General features: G+C 40.6%; 2 protein-coding genes across 2 annotated transcripts in view; both read left to right on the forward strand.

The window, feature by feature from the left end:
• sv2a (synaptic vesicle glycoprotein 2A) overlaps positions 1–16,321 on the forward strand; it is an 87,546-nt gene extending 71,225 nt beyond the window's left edge. The window contains exons 11-13 of the mRNA XM_078171421.1: positions 5,638–5,844; positions 8,085–8,244; positions 11,047–16,321. Coding sequence (XP_078027547.1) covers positions 5,638–5,844; positions 8,085–8,244; positions 11,047–11,230 — 551 coding nt within the window. The 3' untranslated portion in view covers positions 11,231–16,321. The remainder of the gene's footprint in view (positions 1–5,637; positions 5,845–8,084; positions 8,245–11,046) is intronic.
• A 984-nt stretch (positions 16,322–17,305) lies between these two features.
• Positions 17,306–19,986, forward strand: bola1 (bolA family member 1). The gene is made up of 2 exons (XM_033639938.2): positions 17,306–17,398; positions 18,742–19,986. The coding sequence occupies exon 2, from the start codon at positions 18,765–18,767 to the stop codon at positions 19,215–19,217; it is 453 nt and encodes a 150-aa protein (XP_033495829.1). The 5' UTR covers positions 17,306–17,398; positions 18,742–18,764; the 3' UTR covers positions 19,218–19,986.
• Positions 19,987–27,308: the final 7,322 nt, after the last annotated feature.

Here is a 27,308-nt window from a genome sequence, read left to right on the forward strand (position 1 = left end):
AAGTCAGTGAACACCATCAGGTAACAAACAAATTATAATCAACGCTGTTTCAACACAGCCCAAGCAAGGTCAAGTTGCAACTATTTTTTTAATTAAACAATGAAGGCATGAACTCATCAACTTTCAGTTCAAACTTAAGTGGCCCTTCACGAAGACCCACTTGGACCCATCCCGTCCCTCTGATGCTGACTCGCCAATCACATCTATCTACATTTGTTCCCTGTTCCAAAACCCAAATCAAACCCTGGAAAGTGTTGGGTAAGCTAGCTCGCTAGTTAGCTGCTAGAGACATACATTAGCCTGACAACTGTATACACATGCTGCAATCGCTTTTTAATGATTACTAGTCCATACCCATTGAGTGCACAGTTGCACACGTACAGTTTCACATGGTGTGTGTTTGGGATACAGGTCATAGGAAATTAGATTAAGAAGAGCAATGTATTCAGACAGAGTTTTTGTGAATTTCTCTAGCGCCCTCATTTTGTTTGATGGGGTCAATAATGGAGGGGTCCCCTCAGATTATGTGTGGTCATATGCCTACAAAGTTGCGTGGTGATGGGTGAAACCCTTGAGATGTTATACACCTTTATGTGATGAGCCACGCCCTCCGCAATATTCATTGCCTTATAGAAGCTCAGTTTTAGTAAGTTTTCCAACTTTTGCCAAGAGGGAACTTTAGATATTGGTCCCTAGATTATGTTCACCCAGTTTCATGCAGATCGCTCAAACTTCCTAGGAAGAGATCGATTTTAGGTGTTTTTCCAAAAAATCAAAATGGCGGAAAATCTATATAATCGGAAGTTATGGGTTCTTGAGGCAAATCTGTTCCTCATGAGGAGAGGCATCTCTGTGCAAAGTTTCATGTCTCTACGACATACGGGGCATGAGATATGCCCATTCAAAGTTTGCAATTTCAATTGGTTGCTATAGCGCCCCCCCTTTGGCCAATTGATGTAATATTGTTTCATTCACATCCTCCCATGACCCTCTACCACTGTGCCAAATTTCACATGGATTGACCAAGTCAGTGAGGAGAAAAACGTCGAAGAGACACATCCACAGACACAGACACACACACAGAGTTTTCTTCATTATATAGTAAGATAACAGTGAATAAACCCCTGTCCAGCTTAACTGGAATAGTGGAGGGAAACAGGGAATCTATTTTCAACTAGCTCTGTGTCATTGCAGCACGTGCAGATGAATGGCGTTTGGCTTCCCCTGGAGCTCCCCACTCATCCGCTGGTGCTGGTCTAGGCACTGGTGGCACAGGGAGAAGCCAAGCATTGTCATCTGCACCAGGCAGCAACATCCAGGGCTAAAAAATGAAACATGGAAGTGCTAAAACCTGCAGTTCATAGAATGGCTGCTTGAGGCTGCCTCAAGCCAGTCAATCCCCATTGACCACCATCTTAAAATGCCCAACTAACAGCAGAAATAAACATGTTTACAGCCTGGTACAAAAACGGTTTTGGTCTCTATAGCTAATTTCCCCTTCATGACAACTGTACAAGGGTTTATTTATATATAACTCACCCGTTTATATTTTATTAAAGCCTGAAGTTATGCATAAAAAGTGCTTTGAGTGACAGGTTGTCTGCCGATAGTGTCCTCAGTCACATCCACCCCTCACTCCTCCTCAGCTCCGGCCTCTCGCCCAAATATGGTCACTTCTGGCACCAAAAAAAACCAAGATGGTGAAGGCCAAAGACTTTTTAAAACAGGAGTCCACAAATCAATGGGTGACATCACGGAAGCTGTGTCACCCATTGATTGTGTCCTGCAATTTCCTAAAATTAAACAGTGATAAATGGAGTTACTTCTCATTGGCACCAAATCCACCTCAGCAACAACTGACAGTTTCACACTTGATATTAATAACTCCTTAGTTTCCTGGTTAAGAGCCTGGGCGTCATCCTCAACAGTCATTCTGAGCTCACATCAGTAATGTCACTCAGTCTGCCTACTTCCCGGTTAAATACCGCGTTGACTTTAAGATCTTGCTCCACAGCTGAGCTCCTCTGTACCTCTCCGAACTCTTGCACATCCACACCCCCATCTCTCAGGTCTTCTTCTTCAGTCCACCTCACTGTCCCTCCAGCGTTCGTATCATCAGCTCTGTCTCCACTTTCAAATCACGCCTTAAAACTTTATTCACTGTAAATTTGTTTTGCTGAATATTTGTTTGTTGTTATCTGCTGTTATTTTCCCTATCTTTGCCTGTAGGGTGACCTTGAGTGTCTTGAAAGGTGCCTATAAATAAAATGTGTTATTATTATTACTGTTATATGTGGTGTACTGTAAGCTGTGCATTGTACCTGCACTAGACCAATGGGTAAAAACAAGTATAAACTGTAACTGTGATCTTGTCTCTCCTCTCCCTCTGTCCTTATTCTCTCTCTGCTATTTATAGTGCTGATAAGTAGAGCTGTTGGCACAGTTTCACTCTTTCATGTTTGCTGTCAAATGCCGTCTTAGTGAGAGATTGTGTCAGTTTATTGTGCTCTTGTATGGTGAAGGATGGCAGATGGCATTAAGACAGTGTTCATGTGTTGCACCTGTCTGGTGAGCACATAGTTAACCTGATATGAAAACAAAAGCCCTGAGTCTCTTTTGGCACGTTATAAAATTCACTTTTAGTGGACGCAGTATTTCTCCTTCCCCTGACGCTGAAAAGAGCAGCAGAATAAGCTCCAACTGTTTGTCAAAATGGCTCAATTACTTTCCTTCTCCCTCTCAACCGGCTGACTGGCACTACACCAAATGCAGCATTGCAGAGCTGCGATGTCGCCTAGCAACCCAGACTGAATCCTCCAGTATTTCAGCTTTAAAATTGCGGAGCTGTCTCTCTCCTCAATCTGTGCGATTGACTTTTCTCCACCGAAATGACAACAGAACATGTCACATGTTGCAACTCAATGAGAACTGTGTCTTTGTTTGTGTGGACACAGCTGCTGAATCTACAGGGGGCAGTGTGCCTTTTCTAAAATGTACAAACACTTAGGTACAATAGACTTATCAGGTCAAGCTGTCACTCACAGCTGCTATCAGTGGCGGCCAGGAGTCACTCATTAGAATAGGAATTAGAAACTTGTTTGCTTATTAAAGCTTAATCTTAATCTCTTTTAGAACTTAAAGCTGTCTGATAGTTGCCATAGTGAACCTTTATCATCACGATGTGGCACATGTCAGTGACTGGGAAGATGGTTTTCATACTTAGCTGCGATGAAATGACTCTCAGCAGATCATACTGGGATTTGCTTTACTTCTCATGATGGTTTCTATCTCAGTGGGTGACGAGGTGAGACAACCTGGGTGATGCAAACAGATCTAGGCTTCTTACAGCTTGTCAGTGTTCCCTGGGAATGCGCTTTGTGCGTCCTTTCAAATGTAAGCCTTTGAAGATCATATAGGTTACTTGCCGAATATGTTAGTGTGTTATAAGAATATGTACTTTGAATATAAAGCCGTGCACTTTAAGTGTGTGAAATGGGAAACTCAGGCCCAATCCCAAACCACTCCCTACCCACTACCACTTCACTACCGAGTGTCACTCCAAATCAAGTTACACTCGCAGCTGCGGAGGGCACTCCTGATTAAGGGGAAGTGTATGAAAGAGAAGCCAAACCATGGGACGCCCTCGCCACTCTACCGGAAGAAGGAAGCAGATGTAACCATGGATACAGACAGATGCTTTGTGAAAGCAAAATAGAGCAACGGGCTATTAAAAAAAACATTTAAATATTAATTAAAATGAGTTAAATTAAAAAAAAAACTTTAATAAGTCAGATAAGAGATACAGTGCAGTGTAATCAAAGTAATTAACTTGTTCATATTTTATAGACACAGTTTACACATTCACAGATGAACTTTATTAATTAATCTGGGCAACCTCACCTCCATCCCTGCTTTGCAGCATTCCTTTTTTTAGTAAAGAGACTCATTTTTAATCCGTAGATCGATTAACTGCTTTGTTTTTTCTTCTGTCCCTGTGAACACATAATTATATATTTTTTAAAAATCATGAGAATGGGATGAGGAATTTTTTAGACAGTTTTAAATAGTTCATTTCAGCATATGGACATGTAGTTTTTCATCTTTTGACACCAAACATTCTGTGAGTTTGTTTGAGACTCTAAAGTCAGTGTGAGGAAAACAAATGTGTGTGTTTGATCTAAAATATTTTACAAAGTAGAAAGACGGAACTGTTACATTTGTACGTTGTTTCCTCCATTGTGATGTTGCGCTTCCTGCTGGGCTCATCAGAAGCCTGCACTGATGCACACTAGCTATCTAAGGGCTGAGCAGTCCACTTGCACTCAGCGGTAATTGGTTTGGGACGGCCCTTAATATGGCGGAGCTCCGCATGACCGCGCAAACGGAGGGGGAGTGAATAGGGCGAGGGGATAGGGGCCGGTTTGGGATTGGGCCTCAGTTCAAGCTCTTGGAGGGCTCTGTCCATGGTGCTGATGTAACCCCACACTACAGTGTATTCTGTAGTACAGTGTGCAGCCTCTGCATAGGTGCAGGCTCATGTGCTGCTGCAGCTGTAGCACAAGAAATGATTCAAAATATAGCTTTCTTTTTGTCACGTTTTTTTAATGTTGCTTACATTTTGATTGAACAATCATAAGGAAAGCATTGTCCTGTAACAACAGCACAGCATTCCTGACATTTATTGTGTTTAAAAGAAGGGAAATTCTGCAAAAAGGTGTTGATAATAATAGTTTGTTGTTGGGGTGTAACAATACAAATACTTGTATTGAACTGTTATACAACCCAAATTATTTATTTAACTAATCTTTTTATATCTGGAAAATAAAATTTACAGCTTAAATTGTGTTTAATATAATGTTCTCAGTGCCACATGGATATGAGACCCTACTCTGTAGTGGAAAACGCAGGCTTTAGAAACAGGCTTAAAGTTGAGCCCTGGGTGGTCAGTGGCTTAGTGGTGGAGCAGGCGCCCCATGTACAAGGCTGTTGCCGCAGCAGCCCGGGTTCGACTCCGGCCTGTGGCCCTTTGCTGCATGTCACTCCCTCTCTCTCCCCCCCTCACACTTGTCTGTCCTATCCATTAAAGGCTAAAAAAATGCCCCCAAAAATATCTTTAAAAAAGAAGAAGTTGAGCCCTGTTACGATATTTCTTCGCCAAATCCAAATGTCCAGACTTGACCGCACTTTCAGACTCGTGGACTTTGCGGGCGCTTTCCCGGGAAGTCTAGGAGTGCTTTGGGCTGTCCAAATTCACAATTCGTTCAAACTAAACAGAAAGGTCTAACTTCATGATATTAGTTTTAATAAATAAATGAATTAAGATAACATACAATTTAAGAATCAAGGTAATTTCACCGGCATTTCTACCTTTTGCTGTATCAAAAACATACCATAACGTGACACCACTGTATGGTATTGAACTGAACCGTGAATTTTGTGAACCGTTAACAGCCCTAGTTTGTTGACAAGAGTCTCCCCACTTGTCCTCTCCTGCAGGTGTTTTACATTTAAAAACTTCACCGAAAGGGATCACAAATTGAAAAATGAGTTTACTAATCAGCCCTGTTAACTCTGCTCCCTCTCTGTCTGCTCTCTCTCCATCCTCCACACCCCCCTTGCTTTCTCCTTTCTCCCCAGATCTATTCAAGTACAGGTTGGTCAACTGCAAGCTAATCAACAGCACTTTCTTGCACAACAAAGAAGGCTGCCTGCTCAGTGACGTCAGCGATGAGAACAATGCCTACATGGTCTACTTCGTCAGCTTCCTGGGTACCTTGGCTGTGTTGCCAGGCAACATCGTCTCCGCGCTGCTCATGGATAAGATCGGACGGCTGAGGATGCTAGGTAATAAGAGTGCAGGGCACTCAGCGGCATGTGCATGGAAAGGAAAGTAGAAGGGGAGCTAAGTTTGTATATGAGTGGAAGGCTGAGTGTTAAAGTCAGAACATCCTGCTCTTCCGTACAAACGCTGGGCTCTGTGTTCAAGGCACTGCTCTCGTTTACAGCGTATTCAATCCAGCTTGGTTGAAGTGCAGAGAAGTTGCTGAATGAATTTGTATTTCAGCACAGGATTTGAGTTAATGTGCGTAGTTAGATTCCAGCACTGGTTATCAGAGAGAGTAGCTGAAATTACAGTGATAGACCTTTTAATGGAAGACATTTTGACTCGTCACAGTAGGAGAAGCACAGGTGTAAATAATGTCATTAATGATGGCTGATTTCAGCATCCTAGTATCGTGCATGTCGGCTCACTGTCATTCTTACTAGGACCTCTGAACTGAACAGAGCCATCACTAGTGTCATTAGTAACGCCTGTGCTTTTCCTATAATGATGGGCCCTAATGTGTGCTGTGAAAAATCTCTATCACAATCCATGGGACAAGTATAGCAGCATTTCTTTAGCTCACAAATGTAATAACCCAATCATTAGAATTACTCTAAAACGTAATCATCTAAATTTGATTCTATAATATTCATGTATTTGTTCATGTTCCTCAAATTTCTATCTTCCTAATAATGGACAAACAATATGTGGACTGTGAAAAATGCCTCTCTCTCATCTTGGTGAGAGCGCTCTCGACCACAAGTAAAAATGTTCTCTTACTTAAGAGAAAAGCAAAGATAATAAAACATTGGTGAATCCCAAAAATCAATGGCTACCAACAAAATAAGAACAAACCGTGGATACAAAAATAAGAGAAACTTTGCTTATATGTTGCTCATAAATCGTAAAGTTTTAAGAATTTTGATAAATGAAGGTCATATTATTTAAGTTTATTTGTAGGCCAACACGGAAGTTAGCGTTGCCCTGGTTTCCTCATCAAAACACTGATGGGATTTCTCCATTGGATTTTGGAATATTGCAGAAATTTAGCTCTGTGGCAAATTAAAGTTTATGAGACTTACATGTTTTATTCAGTGAGACAATCTTCACAAATTGACACCATTGTTATGATTGTTATGAAGCCTAAATGCAATCATCAGAAGTAAAAAGCTAACATCAGGCTGTAAAGGAACTACACCATGGACGCATGACTTCAACGTCGCCACCTCAACTAGGCTGCAAAGCCGTGTTCATCATAATGAAGCTCTGTAACTCCATTTAGCCACTTGTCAGCAACCGTCTTTTTTAAGACATTCAGGAGTGGGGTCAGTAATGCAATGGTACTATGTCATGCAGTCGAAGGCGTAAGGATACGTCAGTGACGTCGACACAGGAAGTGATGGGTGCGGGGCCGGGCCCTTGTTGTTGTGTGTGCTCCAGGTGCAGCTGAGCTGAGTAGTCCAGTGTTTCGTATAACGAGCTGCTGTGTTAATAAAGTTGACAGAAGACAGTCGCAGCCGCCTGATTATATTTCTACACAACACCACAGGGTATTTACTGATGTATTTTATGTTTTAGAACAAAACGTGAAAGTCTCTAAAGCTTGTGTTAATCACAGACCTTATTTTTAGACATCTATATGTAACAAAAAAAACATTGATTTCAACACCAAGGAACCAGGGGTGCTAAAAATTATAACATATTTCATGTTTTGGGACTCATTCCTGCACCACTCTATTTATCACCGATCCTAATGCTGTCCCTCTGAGAAACACATATTCTCATTAAAGACAACACCAAGATATTACTGGACTGTTTCACTGGGCAACAGCTTTGGTCCCTCTTTACTTCCTGACAGTACTGCATGAACAAACATTGCAACAGGAAATACAAAGGGACCAATTTAGAGTGTTGATGTTGTGAAGTTTGAAACGGCGTTGACCCCAACTGAAATGTGTGGTTTCTCTGTCGCTCTCTTTGCTTTTTCGCTATCTATAGCAAGTCTCCATTTAATAAACCATAAACTCATGATATCCAGCGTGAGAAGTGAACCAACAAATCTAATCGCAGAGTGATAAGTGACACCAGAAGGGAGGCTGATGCTACCATACTTTGCTCAGTGTATTCAGGGTATATATATACATATATATATATATATATATATATATATATATATATATATATATATATGCATGATTTCCCTCCTTGATAGATCACTCTCTCCCTCCACCTTTCCTTCTCTCCCTTTGTCCACCTGCAGCGGGCTCCAGTGTGATCTCTTGCGTCAGCTGTTTCTTCCTGTCCTTCGGCAACAGCGAGTCAGCCATGATTGCTCTGCTCTGCCTGTTCGGGGGAATCAGCATCGCCTCCTGGAACGCCCTGGATGTGCTGACCGTCGAGCTCTACCCCTCTGACAAGAGGTAGGCAATTTAGGCATGCTCTGAAATCTCATTGACACCGTGACGACACAGTCAGTGGTGCTGAATGACGTGTCAGATGATGTCATAAGAGTTGCCCTACGATGATTGGTCGGCTCACAGGGATGGATGACATTGTGGGGTGAAATCATTGGTGGTGCATGTGATGCAAAGCACTTGGCTGTCTTGTTGCCACCTAATGGCTTTAGTAGGATGTGCTTTTCATTTTTTTGGGGCCCACTATAAATAGCTGGGTATATAAATTCAACTTAGATTTATTAACTGAAATGCAACCTGATGGAAAATATTGTGGGTAACATAATTAATGATGTTACCAAACAGGAACATGTATATTCTGTATTCAGTGTGAGAGCAGCTGTTCATTTTACAAGATGTAGCTCCACCTTGTGGTCATACAGAGTCCCTACAGCCTTTACATTGAATGAAGTGCAAATGCAGATTACATTCTGAATCAATTAACAGCTCAATTTTAGCTGTTAATCTCAGGAAGAAAATGGCTGTATCTGGGATGAGAAGTGAAAAACAAATCTTGTGTTGCTGTATAATTCCACTGCCTTTCTCCTTTGGTTGTTTTTATAACTTCTTAAAGCTGAAGTTGTTTTTATAAAATAACATTTTGTCATATTTGCTGAAACTGTCACTATATCCACGTGGCATTATATGAGACAGGTGATCTGTGAAAAAACAATCATATTCCTTTGTCTCTTTGTATTGCTCATTATGAGTATTACCGCTTGTGAACGACCAATCAGAGCAGCTGTAGATCGTGTCAATCACTGCCCGTGAACTGGGTTCAAACTCAATCAAGATTCTGTTACTGCATTGCCTGTTTCTCACCTCAAATGTTTTCAGAAACAAGTTTTTTCCAAGTAGAGCACATACATATACAAACAAACAAAGCCAACCAACATAAACAACACCTAGACATAAAGGCAGACAAGACAGAAAGTATAGAAAACGCTGCAGTATATTACAACTAAGAGTGAATAAGCTAATGAATTTTAAAAAAAGAGATTGTACAGCAATGTGATATTGACATCAACAGATGGAGCAATCAATTACTAATTAATAATATTAATTAAGAAATATTTTTAGTGGACTGTTTAGCTGTAAAATGAGAACATTTGACCCAGCTTGTGGGCGGTGCTTAGTATATTGCCCACCTGTTTCCAACTTAGCAGCCGGGTCACAAACTCACAAACTCTCTCTCTCATTGACTGAGTCTTCTGATTTTTTACAGAGACTATCTGTCTCATAGTGCAAACTAACTGTGCTCCTGTGCTAACGGTATTCCGTACAGAAGACCTTTTTGCACTGATAGCTAAAAAACACTTCCAGGCCATAAGTAAACTTCATATGTGTGTAATCTCCAGTTCCCCCTCTGTCATACCTGACCAAGCAAAACACCATCACGCCATTTGTTCCTGTGAGATTTCAGTAAGTTTGCTAGGTGCGCCCACAGCGCTTGACAGTCGAGGGAGGGGAGGCTTCAGTTGTTAAATGTGTTACCTTTTCTTGAATATATGTTTCAAAGTGGGAATTATTTTAACATTAGTGCCAGGTGATGACCACTTGGCAGCACTCTTAGACTGTACATTTAAGTTTTTGTTCTTTTTTGTTTTGTTTTGTTTGTTGGTTTTTCAAATCAACTTTATTGAGACAAATATGCAATAAATTTACAAACCTAAACTGCAGCTGCAAGTTTGTCAAAACAGACACTGTTTGCAAGTCAAGTTTATACATAATTTATTTTAATTCATTTAGAATATATAACCAGATAATATTTCTGTGTTTTGTGACTTACGAATTTATTCTATATTTTATTGATTACTTACAAAGCCCTGAGAGGCCTTTCCCCAAGTTATATGTCAGATCTTTTATTGCGCGATGTTCCTTCTCGCCATTTTGTAGGATAGCAGCCATACGTTGACTCAAGACAGTTGAATAAATAGACAACCCATTGCACTAAATGTACACTGTCGTACATGCACAATTGTGAACGCCTTGAGCTCTTCAAGACACAATCTGATGCAGCCTTGCTAGAGTTTTAATGAAGAACACGGCGGGCGTTTAGCAAGAGCACAAAGACCAAAACCTACCAAATGACAAGATTGCTGTGTGCCCATTCGGAAGATCAGCGGTTTGATCCCTGGCTCCTCCAGTTTGCATGTCAAAGTATCCTTGAGCAAGATACTGAACCCCAAATTGCTCCTGCTTCCATCGATGTGTAAGCGTGTTAAAAAAAAGTAGCAGGTGGCACCTTATATGGTAGCCTTGGCCACCAGTGTGTGAATGTGTGATTGTGGCTCGTAGTGTATAAAGTGCTTTGAGTGGTCAGATGACTAGAAAGGCGCTATACAAATGCAGGTCCATTTAGCATTTAAGTTTTGATTATCTGCACTGCACCCTGTACGGAACACCATTGGTTGCCTGTATGAAACATGTTTGAGCCTCTGATCTCATCGCTCAGCTGTGGAGGCGTTACTTTTCTCCTCTCTTCTTAAAAACTATCAGTCGAAAAGACATCATTCCAAGTGTAGAAAGTCCTGTGGATATTCTCCTGGAGAATGAGCACCCAAACATGCTTGTCTGACTCTTAACAACATAGGGCGTAGGTGAAAAGTGTATGGAACACTGCTAATACTTTGTGGATGTAGTGACAGTTACAGCAAATATGACAAACATTATTTTCATAAAAGTTACCAACTGTAGCTTTGATATATTCCTGAACAACAGACAATAACCTGCCTCTTTTCTCTTTATCTGTCCCCTCTCTTTCCTCAGAACCACGGCTTTCGGCTTCCTCAACGCCCTCTGTAAATTAGCGGCTGTTTTAGGCATAAGCATCTTTACCTCCTTCGTTGGTATCACCAAGGCTGTGCCCATCCTGTTCGCTTCGGGGGCGCTGGCGGCGGGCAGTTTTCTGGCCCTCAAACTACCAGAAACGCGGGGTCAGGTGCTGCAATAGTGTGGCGCCAACAACTTTCCCAGGGGGTGGGGCAGAAGAGTTTTCACCACACTGTGAATGAGCAGCTCAAGAGCCCTCCAGATCCTTACCTCTGACCCCTGTCTCATGATTATAGAGTAACGTTTGTGCACAGATGCAGATCTGCTGTAAATATTCGGGATTGATGATTATTTGATGGGTGATAGTGACGCTGTGACAAACCATTAAAGTACCTGAAGAAACGTCAAACTGAGGCAAATTTCTGATGAAGTAAAAGTAATATTAACATGTTCAGTGAGAGCATGACACTTCATATGATAGATTTAGATTCGGCCCCCCTGATATAAGTCCATACACCTGGGGTTGGAGGTCAGGAGATGGGGGCTCTTGATAAAGAGCCATGCAAATAGACTCATAGAAATGACCACTAGCCATTGTTGCAGAGTTCTCTGTAGTCACCTCCATTCTTCTGAGCAAACTCACCTGTCAAGTCTTGAGTACTTTGCCATTGTCGGACATAGAATCAAAAATGCGACATCTTCTGCCTTGATTTGAAGCATTTTTGACTTTGCGGGGTAAAACCAAGACACACCTCTCTTGGCTTTCTCTCAAACAAAGACCTGTCCTCATTCTTTATCTCCTGAGGTCTTGTGTTGATGTACAGACTAACTGCCATTTTTATAGATAGAACATTCCAGGTTTGCTTTTGTTGAAGTTAGTGTGCGACAAGGAGATCAATCGAGCCCCTTCTCCCTTTAAAGCATTGTTTCCGATCACCTCCGAGCAGCCATGAGACCGTCCAGATCCGTTAACAGACACGTCTCCCATGCCAAGTGAAGATTTTGTGTTGTCATGGTCACCATTTCATCTTAAAGAGTAAGTTCAAGTGTACATTTAAAGCACAACCATTTGCCAGTGTGAATGTCCCTAACATTTTCTTGACTCGATGAAAATGTTCAGAATCTCACACTCAGTCACCAGTTTTTCAATCATACTGTATATCCCTTTGTAAGAAATGCCTTTTTAGTCCCTCCCCTCCCAGGCTTACAGTATGTTTGTCTCTTATAATATATGTTTTGGAGGGTGTTATGCATGTCACAAAGTATGTATGTAAATTTATGACAACTGAGAGTACAACATGTAAAACAGCGTTCTGGACAAGTTGCATTTGCTCATTGGTTAGTCTGGTTTAAGTCACCTGAATATTTTTGACATTTTCTACCCACAAAAAACAGCACAGTGCTTTTATTCTGCCGTCGGTAGCAGTGATACCGTGTAAGATGGTGAACCTCACACTCCACAGGATGTTCTTAAAATTAAAATATTCCTTAAATCATACACACAGGTGGGAAAAAAGCAGGTAATCACAAAGGAGGAAAAAAAAATACTCTAAAAGTCTTAGTTTTGACGGTTTCAGTTCAGGGGTGTGTCAGAGCTGACAGACTATAATCTAATTGTTTGTGTGAACTGAATGTTTATATTAATGTGAGTGTGCTTCTTAGTGCAATGTTGAACCTCTGTGCAATATTGAGATTTTAATTTGTTTTTTATGTCTTTTACCATTTCATATTTGGCAAACATTAATTTTATTTGTGAAAGGTTGTGGGGTAGCTGTCTTATATTGGTAACCGAACATGGTGTGATAAGATACTGGACGTACTTAACATGTTTTTTGCTCTTGGATCAAGACTGGCTTGAAGATCAGGATTTTTTGAAGTGGGATTGTATAAGGTATTTATCCATAGATGGTGTATTACGTACAGTAGATGTCAGTCGCGATTCCCCCAGTTTGGAGAAGCAGGCTGGAATCCAACATGGAAGCTAAGCAGTATACTGCTGTGAAGGGTCCCAGCTAAAACAGTCTTAAAAAGAGTTTTAAGTACACACTATATTTAGAATATTTTCACTGCTTTACCTTAATGAAAGACAGTGATTTACAACTGTAAAATAAAGCTGTTACATGGCTCTCTTCACAGCCAGACTCCATTGAGAAAAACAGTGATTTAACACTGCTGAACACAGGAGCTGCTGGTCTACCACTGCCTCGAACAGTTAGCTTGTTTGTGTTATTGTTTGACTTTGGTGGTTAAAAGGGTGAGTTTGGATTCACCAAAGTCACACATTAACACAAACTAAGGGACTGATCAAAGCAGCGGTACACCAGCAGCTCCTGTGTTCAGTGAGCTAAAATGACTGTTTTTGTCAATGGAGTCTGGTGGCTTTGAGAAAGAATAGATGGGAAACTGCAGCTGTTAGTGGCTTCCCCGTTGGAATGGGCTGTCTGGCGGAAAGGTAAAGCTGTAAAAATACTATTTATTATTTATTTTTATTTGGTGGGACTTTTTTATATCTCTGGGTCTTGATCACGAGTGAGGGTAGAATGGAGTGTGAGATGGATCGGCGGTGATGCAGGCGCTGCGCCGGTCTGTCATGGTGAAGAGGGAGCTGAGGTGGAAGGCGAAGCTTTCAATTTACTGGTCCATCTACGTCCCAACCCTCACCTATGGTCATGAGCTCTGGGTAGTGACCGAAAGAATGAGATCGCGGATACAAGCAGCCGAAATGAGCTTCCTCCGTGGGGTGGCTGGGCTCAGCCTTAGAGATAGGGGGAGGAGCTCGGACATCCGGAGGGAGCTCGAGTAGAGCCGCTGCTCCTTCGCGTCGAAAGGGGTCAGTTGAGGTGGTTCGAGCACCTGATCAGGATGCCTCCTGGGCGCCTCCTGTTGGAGGTGTCCTGGGCATGTCCCACTTGTAGGAAGCCCCGGGGCAGACCCAGAACACGCAGGAGGGATTACATATCTCATCTGGCCTGGGATCACCTCGGGATCCCCCAGGAGGAGCTGGAAAGTGTTGCTGGGGAGAGGGACGTCTGGGGTGCTTTGATCGGCCTGCTGCCCCTGCGATGGGACTTTTTTTTAGGTGACTAACTCCACCAGCCTGCTTCTTCAAGCTGAGGGAGTGCCGACTGACATCTACTGTATGTCATATACTGTCTATGGATAAGGACCCCGTACTAACCCACTTCAAAAAAAATCCGAACTATCCCTTTAAGCATCAGTAGAGTAAATATTAAAATTGTTGGAAAATTCAGCACCCAAAGTAAAACCAACAAAAAAGCGTTGGACAGCAGAGTTGTTCTATTTTAAATTTTCCTAATTTAGGATGTCCTCGGGGCACAAACAGGAACATGTTGAACAGTGAGGATTAATTGCAGCTGAAATGGATTATTCTAATGAGGGTACAGATTTGGAGTGTGTTTACTTGTGCTTTATTATACAAATGTAGCTAGATATAACATGAGATTCACTGTAGAGAACTCACTGCCAAGGGCTGATTGTCATATATCCCCACACTGGTTACAGCACAGAGTCTTGACACAAAATTATTGCCACATTCCCCTGATCTAGAGAAGCATGGGTGATATGTTCACAATTGCATGATAAAAAGAAAAACAATCATTAACATGTAAGATTAAAGGAAAAAAAAATGTTTTCGTCCAAACTGCCATTTTGTAGGATAGCAGCCATACGTAGACTCGAGACAGTTGAATAAATAGACAACCCATTGCACTAAATGTACACTGTCGTACATGCACAATTGTGAACGCCTTGAGTTCTTCAAGACACAATCCGATGCAGCCTTGCTAGAGTTTTAATGAAGAACATGGCGGGCGTTTAGCAAGAGCACAAAGACCAAAACCTACCAAATGACAAGATTGTGAAGTGCAGTTGTGAACATAGGTGCTTCGAGCTTTGATGACCTGCCCCTTGCATTTCACTCCCTCCACCCTGATCTAACTAAATTTGACATCTGACCCATTATCTATGAGTGTGCCATGAGTACCGCCTCTCATTAATTATTGCCAAATATTTTCTATGGCCTGAGTTTACACATTACACCATCGACTCTCTGTTATATGAATATATGTAAATAAAAGTACTTATAATGTAACTATTAAGATAGCTCTTCAAACCTTTTGACCCCGGGAAATATATATTGCAGTCAGTCTTTGTAGGTTCGCAGCCAACGATCATGCGAAACAAGAACACCTGGACTCGTTATGGTAATGAAGACCTTTCCCAACTCATCTGATAACCAGTCTGAGAGAGTCCAGGTGCTCTTGTTTTGAAACTGCAAGAGATGATGGTGTCAGGAGCCAAAACGGCCAGCAGGTCAGACCACAAAATTTGCCCTCTTAAAAGCACACTGATAGTATGTAAATGCACATTAACTGTACAAATATAAAAGCTAAGCGTCAGCAGTCCTACTCTCTGTATGTCGTCCTGTATCACCCATGAAATTTAAGAACAACGATGTCAAGATAACAGTTGTATTTGTTCAACATGGAATGATGTTAAAGCGCTAACCTGTCTCAGTGACTCAGTTCAGGCTCCATCAAAGTTGAAATCGTCTCTCGTAGATACATATCTTAGCTTACGTTACAGGGTTTTTTTGTATAATGAACTTGTTGCCTGAGCAACAGTCAATCGTGAGTGCAAAAAGTTAACAAAGCAATAAGTGTTTGGGTATTTGTCTCTTATTCTCTTCTTCAAAGCTATTGGGAATCGGAGCACATTACTATATGCTGGCCTCATCCACTAAAACGCTGAGTGTTGGCTTAATAATGGCACAGCTGACATTCGTGTGTACTCTCTGAAACAACCCTAAGTCTTGAGGCTTTTGTCAATAAGATTGCATTGCCATTAATTAAATGTAACAAAGAATTTATCACCTTTGTCATTGTACTGTGCTGTAGAAACTGTAGTTGATTGTAAGTATAGAAACTGTTTGTGGAACCATGAATATAAAAAAAAAAGTATAAAAAAAAGAAGTGTAAATGAACAATGCTATATGTTGTCTTTGATTTTGTGTATTTTGTAAATGAGAATGAAATATAAGTAAATACATCAATGTTAAATACCGGTTATGAATCATAGTTAGCCTAAATGTGACAACATCAGTTCTGTTAAAAGGTGTGTGAGATTTTTTTTTCTTATATTTTCTCATTGTTGATTTTTGATTGGGTTTGCACAGTGTCGTGCAGCTGACCCTTTGGAATCACAATGGATAACAAAGAACCATGAAGAATAAACAAAAGTGATGAAAAGTCAATCTTTGTCATTTCTTTATGTCCATAAGCACTGCTTTACCTTTATAACAGACACTAAAAATCCCCTCCAGTATTCACAGGTCCACCTGCTTGTCCAAATATAGTCACTGCTGCCTCCAGAAATCCAAGATGGCGACAGCAAAAAAAAAAAAAATTGCTCCTAACTTTTTAATTTAACCATTCGAACGGGTAACATAGAAACATAACAAGGCAAATATCAAATGTTTATCATCTTCCAGGATGCAGTGAACAGAACACCAGAAATACAAAACACAGACAACAAACAAAAATAAAAATAGAATAAATTAAGCATAATAAACTTTAAATTAACCATAAATTAATCATTAATGAACATAGTGTAAAAATGTTTTTTTTTAAAGATATAGTAAGGCTGACAAAGTGATGTAAAATATTTATTCATTACCGATTCATCTATACAGGTCTTTTGCACATTTGGAGTTGAATTTCATTATAGTATGGCAGATTTTTAATCAATGTCACTTCATGAATAAGAAAATTAGCTAAAAGGCGATGGCCAAAATGCGGCTGAATGTCATAAAAGTCATAGTATATCACAAAATGTCCTAAAAGTTAAAGCCTGTCATAAAATATTCTAAACGTTATAGTATATTGTCATAAAAAAAGTCCTAAAAGTTATGGTATAGTAGGCCTGTGTCATTAAATTTCTTAGTATAATATTATAAAAATGTAATTTAACTGTCATAAAAAAGCCAAAGTGAGTGAACATTTCCTGTCCTCAATCATATGCTGGCTCTAAAATGGCACTCTGTCACTACAACCTTGAGAACCCCTGATCTAAGATTTTTTTTGTTTCCAAATGCTCCTAAATGGTCCGTTTAGCTGGTAAATTCCCTAAAAAGTTATCCTGCGGGGAATCCCCTCCACATTCCCTGCTGAAGAGATGATTAGGGCCTTCCTACTAATGATTACCGTCCTGCAGGTGCAGGGATACTGCTACAGGACTACAAAGTGTTAAAAGAACTACACAACCCAGACTGTGTTCACTTCCGGTGAGTGTTGCGTTACGACACCAGGGACGCAACTGACTTACTTGCAAGGTGAGTAGTTCGCAAAAATCACTCTACATTTTAGCTTCATGACTAGCATACGTGTATTAATAAACACTGGGCGATATTTATTCTACGAGGAGCTGTTTGCCGTTACAGTGTCTCAGTTCTGTTACATATTGACTGGTGTTTATCACGAAAGCTAACAGCTAATGCTAGCAAACAAGCAATGAATTATGCTAGCTCAGGTTTAGCTAACTTAGCTATCAGCATCACATGCACTGTAAAGGCACTGCCCTTATTAAAAACGGTGTCACCAACTTATAAGTCATCATAACGGTCGTACGCGACAAAATGCATTCTAGTATTCATTACAGTGGACAACAGCGGCTCTCTGTTTATCTAATGCTAGGCTAATAAACTGTGTTAGCTAAAGTGAACACGTAAGTTAGTCGCTTCGTGTACGGCAGGTATAAACCGTCATACGTTTCCATAACTTCAGAGGCTTTGCAGTGGCATCGAACTCCTCCAGCAGACACATCTGTCCCCATCACAGAGGTACAGTTGTGAACTACACTGACAGGGGTCACTTTATTAGGTACACCTGTGCAGTCTGTTGCGATTCAATACAACAGGTCTGCCATACATTCTACCTTTAGTTTATAATGTTCAGATTGTGACATGGCGTTGTCTCAACTATAGCAGTGTGTGTTTCCAAATGTAGGCCACCTTTACACAGAACATTTTATGTTTAGCAGTAGTCTCAGGACTCAACAGCACTCAGATGAGGCTTTGCATGCAAAGTAAGTTTCTTTAAAGAGCTGTTTTTCGTGTAAAGGACCCCTAAATTGACACACATTAGATCATGAACCCCCATTTTATAAGATTTTGCTTCAGGGACCTCCATCTAAAAAGACTTTGGTTGTTAGATTTTGATTAAGATCAGAATTTGGTGGTTGTGAACTGTAGAATTGTACAGTTGAGAAGATAACCATGGAGGAGCTGAAACCTATGATCAGAATAGTCACTTTTTTGACTCTTACTGTCATTGGGTTTACTTCTATTGTGAATTAAATAGTGACAATAACCTATACCCCATTTGTCTGGGGACCCCTTAGGACTCCCTCAGGGACCCTGGTGGTCCCAGACCTCTTTGTTGAGAACCGCTGTAGGCATTTGTACAGTGGGTAACTGATCCAGCCTTTTCTCTCCTAAATCCATTTCCAGTACTCAAACTCAGGGTATCTGCTGATACCATGTACTAAACCAATACCAGTGTGGTGTATTTGTACACCTCAAAGCTTGTTATTAAATCAAAATGCCTACCAGAGCATGAGTATCTCTCAGTCACTAAATATACATATGCTGTATTTACACCCATCTGGCTTTCATAGGTGGTCTCCTGCCACAGCCTCTGATGCTGCCTACTGTCTTCCGCTGTGTTCGACCCATCTCCACCAGTCTTGCCTTAAGCCGGCCTCTGGCCCACTTCAGACCGCACATGGACCCAGACCCGAGCCGGCCCGTTGAGAGGTCCATCAGAACCAAACTGACCGACAAACTCAAGCCGGATTACTTGGAGGTCCACAATGAAAGCCACATGCACGCTGTGCCCCCTGGCTCCGAATCCCATTTCCGTGTCCTGGTTGTCAGCTCCGAGTTTGACGGACTGCCTTTGATAAAGCGCCACCGTCTGGTTAATGAGGCTTTGAAGGAGGAGTTGAGTACCTGCGTTCATGCACTGGCTATCCAGGCAAAGACTCCTGAGCAGTGGGGAAGTAACCCCTCCCTGGCTAAGAGTCCGCCTTGCATGGGGGGCTCGAGGGGAGATCACACGATGGAGGCGAAACTGAAGGCCGGGCGGGAGTGAAGGGTTGGACTATGAAGCTGTTGGACTGAGCTGTGAAGAAGGCAGGTGAATGCTGTAGGAGAGGTATAAAGATCAGTGTCATTAATGTAATGGCAGTCAGGATTCTGTTGAGGATTTCATTACAGAAATGGCTTTATGGTTATTCTATCATAATAAAATGTGACTTGTTAACATAAAATCATCAGTGTTTTAGAGGGACATTTGCACAATCAAACAACCGTTATAATAGTCTGTTTCATAACAGGTGGTCGCAGGTATTTTTCTCTGGTGTTGAGTTATGGTAGTACAATTCAAATGAAACACTGTAATTCCATAGACTAATGTGAGGATTTCCATAGCAAGGCTTCTGCTCATAGTTCATAGTAATAGTAATGTTATTGTCAGAAAAGCCCCCATTGCCTGAACATTATTGAAGGACCAGAGATCAAGGCGGGACGGGGATGGCTGTATTTAGTGGATGAAAAATTGGGACATTAGTTGTTTCATTCCTGTATCCGTGTCTTCAGGTGACCATTACCAAGTCAGTAAACATGGTATGCCTTCGACAGGCCTGCCACCCTGTCGGTCAAATGTGTTGAAGTTGCTGCATGTAAGTCTGGAGAAAGATATTTGATTGTTGAGTGTCATTCCCAGATCACAAAACACCAATGCTTTGGGTTGGTGGGTCAGAAGAGACTCGGCAAGTAACTGTCTTTTTATCCAGAATTGCATAGTTAACCTGTAAATGTAATTGTCATCCTTCTGTAAGGCCCAAATAATCATTTAATCTGTATTTGTTTTCGATCATATTGATGCACAACAATCAGATTCACAACCAGAACAACTCCAGTACACATTCCATGACTGAACAGAGCAGAGAGAAGAAAATCTTGATTTGCCCCCCTTTCTCAGAACTTAATTAAACAAAAGAAAAAGAAAGATGGTAAGTCACAGTTACTAAACAACAAACACTTACACTAACCTCAGGAAAAAAAGAATAAAGAGCCATACACAGTAATTCACCTTCAACTGAGGGACAGATTCTACCTGACAACTTCATATAGTCCAATTAGTGTTTCCTTATTAATTTCCATAAACTGAAATACATTTATACAACCCTTTAAATAATTCTGTAGAGAATCCATAGTTTGACGTCAACCATGGAAGTATACACATCTACCAGTCTGTGCACACTGGTGCTTAAATATTCTTCTGTGATCCTCATCCTCCAGAAATAAAAACTTAATAGTGTCTCTAACTCAAATAAATCTTGAAGTATCAGTCAACATCATTACACTAGTATCTTTGAAAGTTTATTAGCAGATTGACCCTTGAGATGAACCATCTCGTTTTTGAAGGGGTCATGGACACAATCACAACATAAAACATGCCTACATGGCTCTCATTTACTGACCCACCCGCACATCATTCCCATATTATATTGTACTACTATACGATAGTTAAAAACCATATCAGATTTGGAAGTTTAAATTTTCTTGTGACATGAAAAACAAAGAAAGTAGTAGTAAGAAAGTATTGCTGTTAGATATGCACCTCATTGACATGACATGCCTGTGCTGGGGAGTATAGTGTCAGTACCACTGACTCAACACACGATGGCAGTATTGCACAATTATATGGCAAACTAAATTGGGTGAGAGGGCTGATGAATACATGATGTCTATATCATTCCCATTGAAGTCAAATTTTCCACTAAGTGTTCATTTTCTCCACATGATTTCACATGTAGTCATATTCAAAACACAATCTGGAGATAAATTAACACACGAGTAATCCCAGGACTAATGTGTGAGAAAGTGAACCTACCAATATATTTTAAAGTCTTTAAAAAAAAAAAGGAATCTAAATCCAGTATTAAATGTTTGAGTTCATAATGTACAGGACACAAAACACAGGCAAATAGTCTTTGTAATCAGTGGTGGCAAAAATCTGTGATTCAATTATCCTATGCTTCAATAAATAATTGGTCAGCTATACTAACTTGATGATAATTTTAGCTTTTCAGTGATTGGCTGACGACAAAAGTACAAAACGTTCAGTAGTTTGCGCTTGTTCTCAGAATGACACTCTTTACTGTGTGTGTGCATGCATGTGTGTGGGTGGGCATCTATTTTTGTCTCGGGGTTATATGTGTCACCATGAAGGTCTTCTTGTCCTACCCTCAACCCTGATGATGGCCAAAAATCACTCCTCAAGCCCGCGAGAGTGATGAGACAACACATCTATGTCAGAAATGGTTGGTGGGAGTCTTGACAAACACAATCCTTTACCCCAATTATCATTCATCAGCCAGATGAATTTACTCCAGATAATGTTTTACAGAACTATGTCCAGATTTGACGAGAAATAGTTGGGACGAAACACACTCCACAGAGCCAAAGCAAACTTTTAATGCTTTGTTGCAAAAGCTATTCAAAGTTATTGTTAGCTCATAAAGACAGGCCTTCAGTGGAATGCGGTGTCACCTCAAGGTAATGCTTGTCGTCTTCTACAATCATCCTCCGCCTGGAATTGACAGCCTGTCAGGCCTCACAAAAGGCCCCGCTGAAAAGGGTGAACAACTGGTGTCACTGGTTTGGAAAAAGGAAAACAGTAACACAACCACTTTATGACCCCTGCTTGCCCATTAGAGCCGGGCCTAAGGGGGCGAGAAGCAAGGTTGGAGCTGTGGGAGAAAGCAATAAGCTGGGCCGCGCTGCCCGGGGACCCGCAGACTGTCTCTGCCGGTAAGATTTACGTGTCACAGTTCCAGGTGCTGTTATGATAGGGAGAGAGATGTCAAGTTGTCAAGGGTGATGAGGTGGAGTGCAGAGACTTGTCTTGCACTTAAAAGGCTGGACTGTTTTACATGTGTGAGGAGTACATCACCTATTTAGTCTGTGGCAGTTAAGCAGCAAAACAACAGGGTGATCGGTCAGATCACCTTCACAGACTGTGACTTGTTTGGGCCAGAGGTTGAATAGCAAGGGCTCTAACTGACTTTCTTTTCATGCACGTGTGTATTCTACGATCAGATGATTTCACTTAAATAGATGCTGATAAACTACTTTTGGCAAGAGGAGCAGGCATTTGAGAGTAGCCTTAAGCTGTGCAATTAAGGGCTAATCGGGGAGAGTACACTTAAGTTTTACTTTGGAGAGAAGTTTCTGAGTAAACTTTCTTAAAAACAAAAGATCGCCACTATTTTGGAAATCATCACTCAGAGCAATCAGGCTAGGCCTCTTCACACTTGGCGCACTCTGCTGTTTTCATGAAGGCGTCTCTACATGAGTAGAGTTTTACACAACTAATCTTCCACTGCGGTTTGTCACAACACTTGTACATGATTAGATAATTCTCTTTCCACCCTTCACTGTTGATATGCAGGTGAAATTGCACTACGTCAGAGTCTTTTAAGATGTTATTGCTCAGGTTGGTAGTTTTAGTAGCATAGTGGCCATTGATTAATGTATTTTTTATTACTTTCATACAATTAAAAGCCAAATTAAAGTTTATTTACAAGCTGATATAAGGTTTAAATTGTTTTCCATAAACGGTTGATATGTCTGTAAATGGTGTGGGTTTGAAATCATCATCAACCTTTCTTTATGCAGGGAAAATTGACTGAGCATTAAGTTCTTTTAAAGCAAAGCCCTGGATTAACATTTATAGGGGTTAGCGGGATATATAATATATGATAACAACCACATTAAAATGGTGAAAAAGAAAACACAACTCGCTGCAGTGGCTGGGAAAAATGATTAACAGCAATTAAAACAGTAAAATAAGGGAAAAGTCGATTTAAAAAAAAAACAAAGAAATCTGCCAGAGAGTGAAGTTATGGAACAACAGCAACAGAAATAAAAACAATAACATGCATAATGATATGTAACAATCATGTCTGTGAACACCACGCTACGACCATTTCATAACATACACTTAAAATGATCCACTGACACATTTCTGCCTAATTTCAAAACCTTTTGTGACTTGTTCCATTTATTTAATGTGCAAAAAACTCAAAGCTAATTTACCGAGCTCAGTACTGATCTGAGGAGATTCAAGGGACACAAATTCCTGTGAGTATGTCTGATGTCACTGTTGAGTATTTCAAACTTGCCAGGTGTTAATGAAGTACTCAGGTTCTTTACTTAAGTTAGAATAACCAGTACAAACAAAAGTCCTGCATTCAAAATCCTACCTGAAAGTACTTGCCCTGCAGGAAAATGATATAATCTGTATGATATTATTAGATTTTTTATTCTGTTGCGTTAATGTATTATCAGCATTTCACAGTTGTTTATATGCAGTTAGGTAGTTTTAGTCCAGGAGTTCCCGCTCCTAAGGGTCGTAAGATGGATCTAAGGGGTTGCAAGATTATTATTATTATTATTATTATTATTAGGAAAGACTTGACAAAGTTAATTTTTTTTGGACTTATCTCAGAGGTTTGCTTCTTTATGAAATATCGGGAAAATGCAGTTATTTAAATCAAACCATTACAAGGGCCTCAACCAGACACTGATATTTTGTAAGGGCTCAGACAACATTTGTACACTTAACATTTATTTTATGTAAAATATTAAATACAAAGTAACTATATCTGTAAGGTAGATATGGAAAATGACAATAATTCTGTTTGAAATGTAGAGGAGTAGAAGTATAAAGTAGGATAAAGTGGAAACACACAAAGTACAAGGAAGTACAGCACTTGATTAAATGTATATTTTAACTTTCCACCACTGAGGTGAACTCTACTGAATGGCCAAACTATGTCATCACCACATGAGGTTGAACACAATAATGTGATCTGATAAAACAGCTCTACAGCACATATCATAAATAAGCTATTAACTAACGGTGTATTCCTGCTCTGTAGTAATGACTATTTATTATAAGGACTTCTTTTAATTTATCCACCTTTACTTTACTTTGTGTGCTGCTCATTCAGAGTTAATTTACAGTCAATGGATCATGTACTTCCACCATGTCCCGACTGCAGTGGTGATGGATCTGTCTCCAGTCCCAGGTCTGGCCTGTACGGCTCGGAGGGTGCAGCAGGTCAGTGGGAACCCACCTTGGCAGCGCTGCCTCTGCGTCAGAGCCCTGGGACAGATGGTGCCAGGCTGGGCTGAGACCTCGGGCAGGGCAGGGTTCCCGCGATGAACAGCCGCTGATTTACGCTGTGGCTCCGGACCGAGGGCAGGGGTGCAGGGGGGCTCCTTCTGCGCAGCTGACCCCTGCTGGTTGCAGGGTCATCTATCTGGAGGATGGAGGGGGAGGTGGAGGTGGGGTGGGTACGACAAATGGGTGTCTGAGAAAGGCTGGTTTGGTCATCCCAGGGGACTAGCTTCATCCTGCGGCCCCCCTGGTCAGCTGCAGGATCTGTGCAGCATGTGTGTCTGGAGAGCCTGTTAAACACATTTAATTTAAACCCCCAGTAGGAACAACAGTCATTACTTTTATTGTCTTTAATGTTAAACCTCGTGTCTCTGCGAAATAGAAGAGGTTTGCCATTTGGAAAGCAGCACAGTTTTGTCCCTGTAATACTTGAAAAGTGCTCCAGTGTATTTTGTAGAAGAATCATAACAAAGGCAGCTTAAAAATCATCCGTCCTAATCACAGTTTATTAATCAAAGAATGACTTTTAACGGCTCCCCTGCTGCTCAGGTGATTAATCTTTAGCTGGTTTTATGTTGTAACAAAACTGAGTTAAACTTAAGGTGATGGTAATAGGCTATTAAGGCCTTTTAATTGGGAAGCCCCCCCTCCTTCTTCCTTCACCCTTAACCGACTCTCTCCTCACCACACCGCCAACTAATGAAATCAGTGAATAGCCAGCTTGAAAGGGAAGGACAAAAGCAGAGATAGGGAGAAGACAATATCCTTGTGTGGGAGAATTAGTTACACTCAGTAGTCTAAGTATTCAAAGCGCAAAGCAAAAAAAAAAGCAGGGGCTAGAGAGGGATTAAGAGAAAAGTCCACACAGGTGGGTTTCTGGGAGGGAGGAGGGGTCACATGACAGGACGTTACCTCGTTTGATAAACAACAGCCGGGGCCCACAGGAAGGAGGAAAGGAGTTATTTTATAGGCGGAATTAACTGCTTCACCACATCAGGTATTCATTATGGTAAATCTCCCAGGTGTGCTGTACATGCAAGTGAAGTCAAACATCTTAGGAGGTTGGATTTGATGCAAAACAACTTGGACTGATAGATATTTGCCGGGACAGTGAGGGTGGGAACAGGGAGGGACCTCACAAACGGAGTGTAATTTTTCATTTCATTTATTTTATTTTTAAGGAAAACGCACATTAATCAACATTTCTGTAAATGTGCCAGTGTTACCCAGCTGACTTATTTTCAACTGCAGTCCTTAGGCAAGATGTTTTGAAACCAATTAAAGGATAAATGATGCAATTTTAAATTAGATTTTTTTGTTTTTTTACAACTTCTTGTCGCAGAAAAACGAAATATTTTCTGTGCACACTCAGAAAACAAGATACAGAATCACAGGTAGACCTCTGCACCATGTTTTCTGAGTTTACTGAGGCATTAAAGCAGCTTTTCCACCACGAATTACAAAAAAAACAAAACAAATTATGTGTTAAAATTAGGTCTAAATTCAGATATAGCAACTTTATTTAAAGGTTCAGTGTGTAGGAGATTAGATTTAGGGGGATATATTGGCAGAAATGGAATATAATATGATATGTATGTTTTCTTAAGTTTATAATCACATGAAAATAGGAATTGTGTTGTTTTTTAACCTTAGAATGAGCTGTTTATATCTACATAGGGAGCAGGTCCTCCTTTACAGAGATAGCCATGTTGCACCGTCATGTTTCTACAGTAGCCCAGAACAGACAAACCAAACACTGGCTCTAGAGTGGGCCATTTGCGTTTTCGAGTTTTCGTGCCAGCCGCTGTAGTTATCAATCAATCAGTCAATCAGTCAAGCTTTATTTATATAGCACTTCTCATACAAAAATAATGCATGAAAAGCGCTTAAGCTTAACTTGAGTTAAGCTCCACCATGAGTGCATTGGGAAAAACTGATTTTTCTTGAAGTGAAACTGCTTTATTACAGTGTTTTTACCTGTTTTAATCAACTGGTCAGTTTGTGTTGGAGAGGAGGAGACCTGTTAAAAATGTCCTGATCAATGAAACTGAAGGAATTCAGACCAGCAGAAGTTTCACCGCTAGACACCACGAAATCTTACAAGCAACTTCTTTTAATTTCCATATATATATATATATATATATAAACATGGTCACAATTTATTTTAGCATAAATGCATTTTTACTTCGAATGATCACTGTAAACTTCTAATAATCAATTGGTTAATTCCACTCTGGAGAAATAAGGTGTTATCAAGTTAAATAGTATTTTTTTTTTTTTTTTACCTAACTGGGAACAATGGTCTTGCAGTGCTGTGCTGAAAACAGTGAGAATTACTGTCAGGAGGTTTAAGTGTTCCCAACATGTCTCAGTAACGGGGCAGCTGGTTGTAATTCCTCACTTAACCTTTCTTGTGTCTAATGAAGTAAAACCAATGGTTAGGTTATGGAGAAAAATATAAAACAATCAGGTCTGTGTCGGAATGTCATATTTTTGTGGTTTACGTCACTGCAAAGAATAAAAGTTAATGTAGGTGAATTATTGTTTTTGTTTTTAGACCAATAAGAAAATTATTCTGGGAATTAATGTCAAACATCAACGTTTTGTTTTCCACCATTTACAACTCAAAAAATCCCGAGTACACATGTGGTCATCAGATCTGCAGATCTTTGTCCTTCTCAAATAACCAAACAGAAAAGAGACACCACTGAAAAAAAAATGTAACTCATCAGCTGACGCCAAAGATGAAAAGTGAATTGTCAAAGAAAGTAACATCTGTATTTTCACTGACGTGTGACCACCCTTTTGTTAATGCTTTTTTTTTGTGTGTTCCCCCTGCCTATAGCTCAGTCAATCACATGATTGCAGCAGTAAGTCATGAGAGTGTTTTCCCGGGGGGTGTTAAAGCATAGGGCTGGTTAGGCTGGTTTTCGGGCCAGAGTGCACAGGCCAAGGCCTCAGGCCTGAGCCCTGTACGCTCAGTTGCTGACA

The sequence above is a fragment of the Epinephelus lanceolatus genome, chromosome 10, assembly GCF_041903045.1.
Source record: "Epinephelus lanceolatus isolate andai-2023 chromosome 10, ASM4190304v1, whole genome shotgun sequence".
Classification (NCBI taxonomy): Eukaryota; Metazoa; Chordata; class Actinopteri; order Perciformes; family Serranidae; genus Epinephelus; species Epinephelus lanceolatus.